The sequence below is a fragment of the Typha angustifolia genome, chromosome 15, assembly GCF_048772165.1.
Source record: "Typha angustifolia cultivar Huaian chromosome 15, ASM4877216v1, whole genome shotgun sequence".
In the NCBI taxonomy this organism is placed as follows: Eukaryota; Viridiplantae; Streptophyta; class Magnoliopsida; order Poales; family Typhaceae; genus Typha; species Typha angustifolia.
The window spans coordinates 15756289-15769258 of NC_133253.1; the positions used below are offsets into that span (position 1 = coordinate 15756289).

The following is a 12970-nucleotide window of genomic DNA, read 5'->3' on the forward strand; positions in this document are numbered from 1 at the left end:
AATATATGACTAGTTTGGAAAGGAGGACTTCCATTAATACACAATGTAAGTCCATATTAGCTCGTAATGGAGATCCAATTAATGGCACGAAATTTTCCTACGTAAAATAAGAAGATTAATGGAGAAATCTCCGGAGTAGTAACCGTTAGTCTTTAGTCTTAATTAGTCTCCAAGAACGTTTCAATTCACCTTCGCAGTTAATATATATATGAGACGAGAACACCTAGTGTTGATGTCAAAGAGTTAATTACTACTACTCTCTTCATCTTCTTCTCAGTTTAAGCTACAAAAATGGCGAGTGTTCTCTCTAGCTTCCTGGTAGTAGTTTTCACGTATAAAACTAATGAAGTTTTTATTTAAAGTTCCTTCTTCTAGTGCAGGATTTGTGCTACTTTGCGATCAAATTCCTGTGGGTAGTTTGTTCTTTGATGGCTGGAGTGATCAATGATGAATACGAAACTCCAACACCAACACCAACACCAAAGGTCTTTGATGTGATAAAATTTGGAGCAGTGGGTGATGGGAAGAATGATGACACTAAAGTAAGGGCTATTTCTCTTATAAACATCTCTTTGTAGTGGTACTTTTGGCTTGAATTTTGTTCTGATACATAGTTTTTTTTTCTTTGCCAGGCCTTTGCATATGCATGGGCAGCTGCATGTACTGCAAGTAGTTGCTTGCCTACACTGTTTGTTCCTGGAAACAAGAAATATTATGTTGAGCAAATTGTATTTGATGGTCCATGCTCTTCCAACAATGTCACTGTTCAGGTCTGAGTCTTTTCTTTCTCATTTCTTTGGCAAATGGCTGATGTACACTGAAGGGCTGTTGATTGATGACTAGGATTTTTTATGTGTAACATATAATACTGTATTATAACTTTATAGAAGAGTACTCTAGAGTGTTACATTTTAAATAGGGTAACAAGTAAATAGTATAGTCAAAGAATTATTTCTTTAGTTTAATTATAAATGATACTAGTTATCTCCCTTTACTCGGATAGATTGAGGGAACTATTGTTGCACCTGAGAAACCTAGTGCATGGAATGGAAAGAAGGCAGATATGTGGTTGAAATTTGACTCAGTGAATGGTCTCACTTTCCATGGTTCTGGTCTAATTGATGGGCGAGGATCCAACTGGTGGAACCAATCATGCAAGCGTAACCCTAAAATGGTACGCCTACAAGGGATTCGAACTCATAACTTCTATCATAGGCTGGTAGAACTCGTCTACCAAATCCCATCAATTTCCTTACAGTCTCTCTACTTTCTTTTAATACAGGGATGCACCACTACAGCTCCTACGGTATGTAATGTAATATTTTATTTATATATATCTTATAAATGTTTGAACTTTTGCTTTGTTATCTACTACTACCACTGCATACAATTTTGGTGTTTATTTATTTTTAATCTATGAGCAATGGCAGGCAATTAGATTTGTTCACTGCAATGACTTGGTAGTGAGGAATATGATGTTTATGAATAGCCCACAAACTCATGTAACGATTGAAAACAGCGATAGAGTTAGAGTCAGTAGCCTCAACATCACTGCCAATGCCACCAGCCCTAACACTGATGGCATTCACATCCAAGCTTCTCAAAATGTCGTCGTTTTCAACACTACTATTGCTACAGGTAATGGCAGTAACACACTTCATGGTAATTAATCTTATCCACATTCTTTTGAGAGAAGTGAAAATTTAATGGTGATAGTGATAAGATTCAAACCTGTGAACACTCATATACTATGAGACCTTTTCTTTTCGCAGGTGATGACTGCATTTCCATTGGAGATCGTTCTTCCAACTTACTGGTTAAGAATTGCACCTGTGGACCTGGTCATGGCATGAGGTGAGCTACTTAATTGATTAAGTCCCAAAATGAATGAATCATGATGGTAATGGTAGTGTTCTAGTATTGGAAGCTTAGGGAAGGGAGGATCAAATGCTTCAGTTGAAAACATTCACATTTCATACACCACTATCTTCAACACAACTAATGGTGCAAGAATCAAAACATGGCAGGTATGCATGGATCCATAACACAGAAGATTAATTAGTTCAAAGTTAAAAAAAAAAAACCATTTCAACCAAGATAATGCTATGATCTCCAATGATTTATATGTAGGGAGCTACAGGATTTGCAAGATCTATAACATTTGATCATATTACTCTCACCAATGTGAAGAATCCAATCATAATTAATCAATATTACTGTGATTCCCACAGCAAGTGCCCTATTCAGGTGATATATTTTTTGCTCTTCTTTTTCCCACCTCCTTTCTTTAATTTTTCCTGGTTTTCTTGCATTGTGTAGAAGGATGCAGTGCAAATCAGCAATGTGACATTTTCTAATTTCTGGGGGACCTCAATGTCAAAAGTTGCAGTTGCCCTAAATTGTAGCACAACTGTGCCTTGCACTGGGATCAAGATTGAGGAGGTTAACATCACATCGACAGACACAGGGGATAGCACGGAAGCTGCTTGTATTAATGCCCATGGCTGGGCTCAGGGTTGTGTCAACCCTAAGGTCTCATGTCTGTCCAGGTAAACAGAAAAAGGAATGCTTTGTTTAGGGTTGTTAATTGGTAAAATTTAGAGAGAATCTTGGGTCCAGTATGATTAGGTCATTAAGTGACGTATTATGCCCAAATATTATTTTATTTTGTGGGCTCGTCCTTCTTGTAGTTCGGATGTTACCATGCACATCCTATTGGAATAAGATTAGTATATGTTTTGAGGCCTTCTTTTTCTATGTGCAAGTGATGACTCATGCAAAGCTCAGGATATTCAACATGAGGCAAACTGGCATCAAGTAACACCTCTTGGAGGAGGATAGGTACATAACTTACATACAAACCACAAGCATCAAATATCAAGATAGATATTAAACGAAAACAAATTTCATTTAGACTAAGAAGATTTAATTTTTCAGCCTAGATCATAGGAGTTCCACTGAATTTATAGAATTCTACTATCCTTTAAACAAAGAAATACTCTCAGAGCTACAAATAAAACTACAAAATTAAATGACGAGAGATGCAAAGCAATAGTGGCGTTCTCGACTCTTTAGCTCTGCTCCTCACCATCACCCACATCCTTCTCTTCTGCAGCAGCAGCCATCAATTCATCAAAGTTCTCTGTCTTGCCAAGCAGTATCTCAATCTGCACATTAATATCAAATTAGTATATGAGGAACCTACTTGCATCTTTTTTCCAAGAAAGATCAAGCAAAGACGAAAAAACCCCTTGCATAAAGTTAGTAGTGCAATCAGATCTAACCTTGGCTTTCTGGATTGATCGCCCTCTTGATTCATCTTTCATATCCACAGTAGATGTCATGATCTCTATTCATATCAAGAAAAGAACATAAGAGTGGAATCCTCACTTCAGAATAACAACATAAGACACAGAAGCTGCAGGGTATTATCAAAACTAACTAATGCAGCTCAAGACAGAGTTTTAGCATATGCTACATATAGAAGCACGAAACTTACTTTTCTCAACAGCAAGGCCATTGTTTTTCAGAATCTCTGCAATGGTTACCACAGTAGCAATGGCTGCAAATTTTTAATCAAGCAGCTTAGATCTTTAAAAAAAAGAAAACATTAATCAACAGCATTCATTCAAAAGAATCTTGAACCATCTTCATGCAAATTTTTGTTCCCCCTAAAAATGTGAGATTGCTGCAGACAAAGCTATACAACTATGAAACACTGCATTCCATAGAAAAGAAAAACAGCACAAGAAATAAAAGACTAATCATCCTAGTGGAGTGTCTGACAATGGAATAAAAAGAAAAAAAGAGGAAAAGTAATCTATGCAAACAGGCAAAGAGAAGAAACAGATGTGTATGTAGAGAAAACTGAACTGAACTTCTTTAAAATATCTAGCTCTACTGCTCTTCCCAGTCTGAAAATAATTCAAATACTAACCCCAATTCCAGTAGTACACAAACTATTTAAGACTGTAACCTGGAGTGAAGGGAACAAAACTATTGAGAAAGTCAAATACTAAGGATCAAAAGAGGAAGAAGAAAAGGAGAAAAAATCCAATATTTTTTCACCTCTGTTAGTCCAGAGTTCACTTCAAGATGATTATAGATTCTCTAACCTTTACCATGTCAGTTAAAAATACATACTTAACATCACATCCTTGATTAGCCTTAAAAAAAGAGTATATGCAAGCTATTCCAGAACCTTCAACATCAACTGTGAAGAAAAGCATCAGATTCAAGTGATTTTATGTATATTCTTGGTCTGATCCCATATAATTATTGAACATGTACAACCTTGTCTAATAAGAAACCTTTAGCATAACAAAACTAGCATAAAAGCCGACCACTCAAGTAGTTAACCACAATCTAAGCATAGGAGGAAAAGGAACAGATCATATCCCTCTATATGCAGAGCAATACCACACTAAGAAGCAGACAACATAAGCAGAGTTTAAAAGGAAACAATTTAAAATGATACTAGAATAAAGTAACCAAGTGATTATTTATGGTGGAAAGACCATATATGGAACGGCAAGGTAAACACAATGGCATAAACAGATTCAGTTTACTAGCAAATAAAAGAACCAAATATATAAGCAGAAAGAGAAATCTCTACATATGCATGTACCACCTCCCTCAGAATCTACAACAAGCATAGAGATTCCCTGAAAAATTCAGATAAGAGCCCGAAAAAACAACAAGAAGATAAACCATTAAATTGGTCATAACATCCTTGCATCACATGTTGCAACAGTCATAGTTATTAATGATATGGCAGCATAGGTAGCTCCGGCTCAAGAATCCTTGACATAACTGGACTTCATTAGTTACATAAAAAGCAATGAATTAACATTCTCAGATCAGCAAAAACTCCTCATTATAATCATTTCAACTGTCAGGAAAATTGCATGCAGATATTGCAATAACCTGTTGAAATATCTAAGCTTATATTTATTGGTATTAGCTCTCGGTTTGCCAATATTAATTTCAAAATGTGCTCTTGGCAACAGTACACCAGTAACAAGGTTTTTAAGCCTAAGTAGAAGCCAAACAGTAAAAGTAGATGGACAAAGTGAGGTTAAAGAAACAATACCCATTCCAAGAGCTGAAAGCTCAACTTCATTATGTTGCTGCATATACCTCTGCAATGGAAAGAGAAAGCATCCATCAGCGACAATCCAGATAACATATTAAGACGAGAAACTACAAATATTTTGCCATCTAATCCACAAGCTCTACACCGCATACAGTTATAACTTATAACAAAGCAAAGTAGGTCAAAGAAGCAATTTTTAGGGCACAACTTTAAAAAATAGAAAAAGAAAAAGATTACACCATTCAAATCCAAATTCCCGACGCCAATAGAATCAACGCAGGGCGTAATACAAAACGAATACTCCAGAACGTGTAAAGAAAAAAACAATCCAAATTTCTTACCTTGGCAAGATTGACGTAGAAGAAGAGGGGCTTCTTGGTATTGGAGACCTGGATTCGGTTCTTCTTGTGGGTTTCCGTAACGTTGAGATTGTTGACTCCCTCGGTTATCTCCTCCATGGCTAGATCACGGGGAGAAGCAAGGGCAACCAAAAACCCTAACCCTAGGTAAGGAGAAGGCCGCGAACAGAAGCGAAGCGGATAATTATAATGCTTTCCTCTTTCTCGACTCAGCACGCTTACGCTTATTAAGTTCCGAAAGGGTTCGAGTCTAACTCCGAATCGGAGTAGCGTCCTCGGATCTTGGACAACCCGAACTGGTTTTGGACTGGGTTTAAGGTTTAGTTTATTCCTATGTTGTTGGCGGGCTAGCGGATCAGGTCCACCCGCAAGAGACCCGTTAGGGTGCCATTCCAAATAAAAGATAAAAAGAATATGAGAGGATCTTTGCTAGCTATTGCCCTAATATCATACAAATTTCTTTTGATGATAATCGCACTTTATCCCATGTGGATTGGCTTAATTATATGAAATATTTGTGTAATTTCAATTTAAGTACTTAATCTCCCTGCCTCCGGACCAAAGTGTAATTGTTTTTTTTTCCACATCTTTGACGATAATAATCATTAACCAATATTGATATGTCATAAGGCCATATTTATATCAGAAAAATACTTCTCTTGTCAAAAGAAAAATATTGTTCACTGTCAGTTAACACATAGGATGCAAAAATTATCATTATATCTTCTCGTAAATGATAGACTAACAATTGCACTTTAGTTTAGACCATAGAGGAGGTCAAATACTAGGGTTGGGGAAGAAATATAGAATTTCCCTAATTTACTTTTTTTATAAAAATCTAAATTGTTGGACCTACTAACACTTCTAATTGAGATTTAAGAAAATTAAGGAAGTAAAGATTTTTCATCAAATTGAAACGGGGTTTGACAAATTAAAATTGTTTCACTGCCCAATTATTGGAGGACGAGCTAGGCATTAATATGTGGGTAATTATCTAGGGGCTATAATAGACAAACTAAGCACCACAGGCCCAGATTAGATTGAGTATTAGTCTCTTAACCCAAGCTAGTATAGTAGACTTCTGAGTCAAGTTGGGCTAGACTTAAATTGGGCTTTGGGCTGATATTTGTAGGTTGGACATTGATGCGTATTAGGCTCACGGGCTTTTGATGCAACATCTAAAGAAAAGAAGGGGTTGGCGAGTGTAGTACCTCCCCTCCCTAGTTGTCCACAAGAGGATATGGTCCTCTATTGGGGGTGGCATGCCTGATGACCTCCCTGCACACGCCACTAGTGACATGTAGGGTTGCTTGCCTTGGGAAGAGAGTTGTCTTCCTATTTTCCTTCTCCTTCCTTACCTCTATTTTTTTTTCTTTCCTTTGCCGTGTCGTGGCATGAGTTGGTGAACCCCCCATTCATTTCAATTCTAGTTGGGTTCTTGGTGCTTTGGGTACTCGTTGTCACCAAGAGGATGTGGTGCATGGGTTGCTCAGATAGCCGACGCTAGTCGATTTGCCAATCTTCATGGTTGGTGAACTCAACGATGTAGTAGGCTTTTTTGGCTTAGACCCCTCCCCCTCCTCTAATGAGGCTTGGGTGGTCCAGACACTAGGTGCCCTACTCGGTGTAGTAGGCTGTTTTTGGCTTAGACCCCTCCCCTTCCTCTAATAAGGCTTGGGTGGTCTAGACGCTGGGCGCCCTACTCGGTGCTTGCTAGACCGCCTAAGAGCTTGTCATAGACGTCGATGGGCCGCATCAAGCCATGGTGAAGTTTCTCGTGTCTTCGCCACACTCGCCATGGTGATTAGCCCTTCTCTTCTTCCTCCTCGCATTGTCGTTTGGTGATCGATGTTTGTTGGTGGTCGTCATGGTCTAGGGCTCCTTCATGGCAACCCGGTGATGGTTGGTTGTTGACATGAATCCTTTCCCTCATGGTGGTGGTCACGAGAGAGGGAAGAGGGTGGCCCTCATTTTCTCTATTTGAGTAGGGTCTCCTAAGTTCCAACAAACTTATGTATGATAGTATGATAAAGATGCTTTTTCATTGTGTTTACTTATGTTGTATAATATCATACCACTAGCACAAGTGTGCTACTATAAAAGAAGTGATTTCTATGTCTGAATAGTACCAGATGAATACATTTTGTCATCCCTAGATATACATCTTGTCATACATTTGTACATATATATAAATATATAAAAATTGAGGAACATTTTTTTTTTGTTGAAAGGATGAGTTGTAATGTAGCTATACTGATCTGCCCCTCAAAATGAGGCAGGTTCAATTCTCAAAATATTACAAAGTTTGGATTGGAGTGTTATCATTCGGACCAACTGAAAAGGTGACTGATGACTTTACTCCCTACTGCCCAATCGGCCACCTTGTTACACTCACGGAATATACAGACGACTCTACATTCGTTAAGCATTTTAACTAAGCTAATACATTCACCATCCAAAAAATCCTTGTCCGTCAGGGACTTGAGGTCTCTTGACTGACTACATTTATAGCCTCTAAGTAGTCCATCTCGACAATCACCCTAATTTCCTCCTCCACCATATTAAGTCCTAGCCCAATCAGGAGGATGAAGTCGCTTGGGCGCCGCCTATAACATGAGCCCTCGATCATTCTATAGGACCACTCCTGCTCCTCCTTGGTACGTGTTCGGCATCTAAGCACCATCCATGTTTAGTTTAACTCATCTTTGTGCTGGAGGACACCACCTAGTAGTGCAGCGAACACCAGGCTTAGTTACTCCGACAACTTTCCTGCCGTATTTCTTAGCCATGAGTTCGGCCCTCCAAACAACCATTCTTGGGACTAAATTGAGGACCTACATCTTTGGAAAGAGAAACAAAGTGGCAATGCGGAGAGGGATTGATTCAAAGCTGAGCATCATCGAATCACTCCTACAGTCCTACATATATCATCTTGACATGGATATATAAAATAATAAGGAATGAAGAAGAGTATGGGAGGGGTGTCAGATATAAATATTTAGGGCCATTCTATATTATGCTAGTAGTACAACTGGAATACTTAGCTAAAAAATTTGAGATCAAGATTAGCATAGATCCAATAAGAAGATATGAATGCTTCCATTGTAAATGTACTATCGTACGTACAAAGGAAGGAGAAAGATTTTAAGGTTTACAAGAGACGTGAACCACGATGATAACAACCATAATAAATAATAAAGTTAGTGCAACTAATTATATTAGTGACAAAAGATTATGATTATATTGATCAGCATGCTGCTAATGATTTCTATACTATATGCAGCATGTTTGCATAAAAATTATAATACATTTAAGAAGATGGTGATATTCAAATAGTATAACCTTAGCTGCAATAAATTTGGCCTATAGTGATATTTATTATTTACTGTCGGTATAAGTATTTGTTTAAGTGATATTTTATTAAATATTATTAATTAGTCATAAAATGTCATACCAGTATAAGTATTGTTTAGGTTTTAAAGATATATGTTGTTTGACATGGCAAAGACTTAACTAAATACCTAAAAGGTGAATTAGTGCTACTTTTTTCATATATATATATATATATATGATTTTTTAAAAATTATATTTTATATTTTATCTATTTTGTGATCATTTACACTCCGTCTTTAAGATTTTATAACTATACTTCTTATTTTCTCGTATAATTCTTATTTAACATCGTAACGTTATATTGAGTAATTAACATCGACTGAATTACTAAAATGCTTCCACCATTTACTCTTATTTTGTATATCTCTCCACTATCTTTCTCACCTATTTTCTCCACAGTCATCGCTACCGATCTGTCACCAACTTTCCTTATCTTCCCCCCTCCCTCTCCTCATTTTCCTTATTTAGGGGAGGGGGAAAAGAGAAAAATAGGGTGAAGAAAATATTAATAATTTAGTTATTTATAAATTATTCTGTATATCATATTGAAAGATTGATTTTCTAATAAGTAAAATGTAGAGTGTAATTTATAAAAATCCTAGATGTAAAAGTATCCAATTATATTTTTATGATGGGTTCAGAAATCTTATCCAATGGATAGATGCTTAGCAAAGAGGCTATAACAAATTAAATGATAATATACTTTAATAGGTCATCATCTCAAGAAGTCAGCCATTGGAGCTTCTTGGCCATTAAGGCATGAGTGCATGATTCACAACTGCAATACTATTGATTTATGGGGGTAACAAACCTTGCAGTACTTGGACACTATCCATACTTTAATTTCCTCCTAGACTTAAAAAGTATCATGAATCCCACTATCCATTCACATCAATATATGAGAAAAATGTGGCCAAAGTGTGGCCGTCTTCTCCGGCTCACACTCTTACAGTATTGTTTGCGTTATGATCCAAGTTGTCGATTAGAAAGTGAGCCATTAACTTTCTCTTGGCAAAATAATATTAAGTTAAATTATATTTATGCCTCTTAAACTATGACCCAGTGTCATTTGTATTCCTTTAGGATCTCTTAAATAGAAACGTGTTGAGTTTATAAAATTACCTCCATCTTTATATATGCACAATTGGGCTATAAAATAATAATAAAGAGAGCTTGGTAGAGATTGGAAGAGAGAAATGTGGGAAGGAGGTTGACTGTTTGAGAGGGAGGAGAACAACAAAAACCATGAAAGTCACTGTTAGTAGATGGAAAGTGTTGGAAGAAAATGAAAGAGAAATGATTGAACAGATTGGGAAAGAAAAGAATATAAAATATATTAGTATAAATAAGACCAATTTCGACATAAATGAATGCAAAAATTAGTAGTACATGTAAATTCCAAATGGAGAAATAAACCGTAGACTAACAAAATTGTCATCTTGAAACATTTAAATAATCCAAGAGGTCTTAATATCATAGTTTTTAGTGGTATAAATGATACCATATTAGAAAAAGTTTGAGTGTAATTTAGCCTAATTAATCTTAATTAGGTATAGTACTAGAATATGGAGGTCAATTCTCGGTGATCAATAAGGTGTAAGGCTTGGAGAAAAAATGATCTTTAGTTCGTGCAACACGTAGATGAGTAATTACGGCAAGTTGACTTCTCTATAAACTCCCTATAATAAATCTTCTTGGCTTCTTAATTTCTAGTTCTCATTCACATGGTAGGAAAATTAAGCAGTCAACCACTCATAATATTAAATTATAAAACCAATAAAGAAGGCATCATATATACATTTGGCTTTGGATTTAATTCTTTTTCATGTAGAAATCTTTAACAAGGTTGATTACGTTTGAGAATTATATACGCAAAAATGGGGGAAAAAAGAGAGAGTTTTATAAGAAATTTTGCATCTACATATAAATAAGAGATTTTAGAATGATATACAATAAAAATGGATTAATCACCTTGATCATGGTAGGAACATGAACCCATGGAGCACCTTGGAATCCTCATGAACGTGGCTTCACATGTCCACATGTGATATGGCTCCGCGTACTACATGCATCTCATTGGTACACAATACCTTGGCCTTAATCCTGTTAATGTATATATATTTATGATCCTAAATCGATCCCTTCACCAGTCGCCACAATCTCAAATTACACTAAGATTAGACTGCAGTGTTGGAGACAAGCAAGGCCATGGGTGGTGGGGCTTTGCCACTGATCACCTCATTGAACCATGTCTCTATTGTGTGCAGATCACTTAACACCTCTCTTGATTTCTACCAGAATGTGCTTGGATTCATCCCAGTGAGGAGGCCAAGGTCCTTGGATTTTGATGGTGCATGGTGGGTTAAACATATCTTATGCGTTCTAGTTTGTATTGTCTTAATTGATCATCGCTTGACTTGGTTTCCTTTTGAATCATGCAACATTAAGGCTGTTCAACTACGGCATTGGCATCCATTTGTTGCAGTCGGAAGATCCCGAGAGCATGCCGGCAAAGAAGAAGAAGATCAATCCTAAGGATAACCATATATCCTTCCAGGTAGAGTAAGACATTTGATTATTAGGTTGCTCCAAACAAATTAAGTGCAGTGTGACATTTGAAGTAGACCATGCCATATGTGCAGTGTGAGAGCATGGCCAACCTGGAGAAGAAGCTGAAGGAGATGGCGATGCCGTACATCAAGCAGCATCTCGAGGAGGGCGGCATCAACGTCGATCAGGTGTTCTTCCATGACCCAGATGGATTCATGATCGAAATATGCAACTGCGACAACCTTCCGGTGATCCCTCTTGCCGTCGGCGAGCCCATCGGGGCTTGTAAGAGAGTAAATCAGCAGCAGCAGCAGATGGTGCAGTGTCTTCCAACATCCATTGCTGTCAGTGAGGAGCCAGACATCCCTTGTGCATGAAATTAAGGAGAGATCACAAATTGATCAGAGATTAATAACTTCTATTGGAGAGTACTCTGATAGCTAGATTCGTTATGTTTGACTTAGTGTGGTCACATCATCATCTCACTTTTTGATTTGTCGTGTGGAAGATTCAAGCTGTGTATGCTTTGTTTCTTTATTATATTTAACTAATAATGCAAGACTTATACTTATGATCTTAGATGCAAAATTGAAAGTGCATGACTTGTACCTTTAATTCTCCTTCACACAAACTCAAGCTAGTCTCAGAGCTTTAATCTCAGACACAAAATAAAATCTAGGGATTAATGCCTCCTAACAAATAATATTTCAAAAGCCTAAGCTATCATAAAGTAGGCCAAATGGAACAAAAGGTGGTTATTATAAGAATACTAACAATATTATGTGTGGCTTAATAAAGTCTTGGGTAACTTTAGATGAACAATTATTGCTTAGCTTCAATTTCTCCTACCAAGTAGTGAGAATTGACCAACATAACATACCCATAAAATCAAACTCAAAATCGAGATAACCATGCGCGATAATAGCTGGAACATCAAACATAACAAGAATAAAAAAAATAAAAAACAGCGGAACTAGGAGCTCCCTTCAGTCCAAAGCAATCAATAAGAAATTTGTATTGATGCTTTAGGCTGAAAAGAGCTCCCATTTCTGATGTCTTACACAATATCGTCAAGAAGATGGAAGGAAGGAAGGAAGGAAGGAAGGAAGAAGATTTGCAAAGTGGGCAGAGAAAGAAAAGAAGAGATGGACTGCACTAGTCTGATGAGCTTAAAAAGCTTAATTTCCATCCCTTTCATGTTACCCTTTTCTGCTCCATTCCTTGCCTCATCTATGTTTAACCTCAGTTGGCTCTCTAGTAGCTCTTGTAGAATCCTTGCGTGCCATAGCAGCATACTTTTTTAAGCACTTGGACAGAGCCTGCATGTTATAGTGACATTACTACAACTTTAACGTTAGATAATTAATCAAGCCAACAGTCAATTGGGAGCTAATAAAGGTACCCTAAGTACCACATTTTGCTGCTGTCAGAAGAGTGGTTTAATCTGGGAAATTTTATACTTCACACTCTAAGTTGTCTCTTATTATTATTGTTATATTATTATAGAACGATAGTTCTCTTATTATCATTAGCACTCTACCACATGAGTGTTTATCAAGGCAACAAAAATACA

The 12970-nt window shown here is 37.0% G+C and overlaps 3 protein-coding genes across 3 annotated transcripts; 2 read left to right on the top strand and 1 right to left on the bottom strand.

Annotated features, from left to right (window-relative positions):
• The first annotated feature begins 291 nt into the window (after positions 1–291).
• LOC140777000 (polygalacturonase QRT2-like) lies at positions 292–2553 on the top strand. The gene is made up of 10 exons (XM_073120899.1): positions 292–318; positions 381–542; positions 633–770; positions 1004–1174; positions 1283–1306; positions 1431–1638; positions 1773–1854; positions 1919–2027; positions 2131–2247; positions 2320–2553. The coding sequence occupies exons 1-10, from the start codon at positions 292–294 to the stop codon at positions 2551–2553; spliced, it is 1272 nt and encodes a 423-aa protein (XP_072977000.1).
• A 332-nt stretch (positions 2554–2885) lies between these two features.
• LOC140778002 (uncharacterized protein At2g34160-like) lies at positions 2886–5652 on the bottom strand. The gene is made up of 5 exons (XM_073122501.1): positions 5437–5652; positions 5093–5141; positions 3500–3562; positions 3285–3349; positions 2886–3167 (listed from the first exon to the last, which is right to left on the bottom strand). The coding sequence occupies exons 1-5, from the start codon at positions 5551–5553 to the stop codon at positions 3072–3074; spliced, it is 390 nt and encodes a 129-aa protein (XP_072978602.1). The 5' UTR covers positions 5554–5652; the 3' UTR covers positions 2886–3071.
• Positions 5653–10823: 5171 nt separating this feature from the next.
• Positions 10824–12258, top strand: LOC140779280 (glyoxylase I 4-like). The gene is made up of 3 exons (XM_073124293.1): positions 10824–11204; positions 11296–11404; positions 11490–12258. The coding sequence occupies exons 1-3, from the start codon at positions 11056–11058 to the stop codon at positions 11772–11774; spliced, it is 543 nt and encodes a 180-aa protein (XP_072980394.1). The 5' UTR covers positions 10824–11055; the 3' UTR covers positions 11775–12258.
• The last annotated feature ends 712 nt before the right edge of the window (positions 12259–12970 follow it).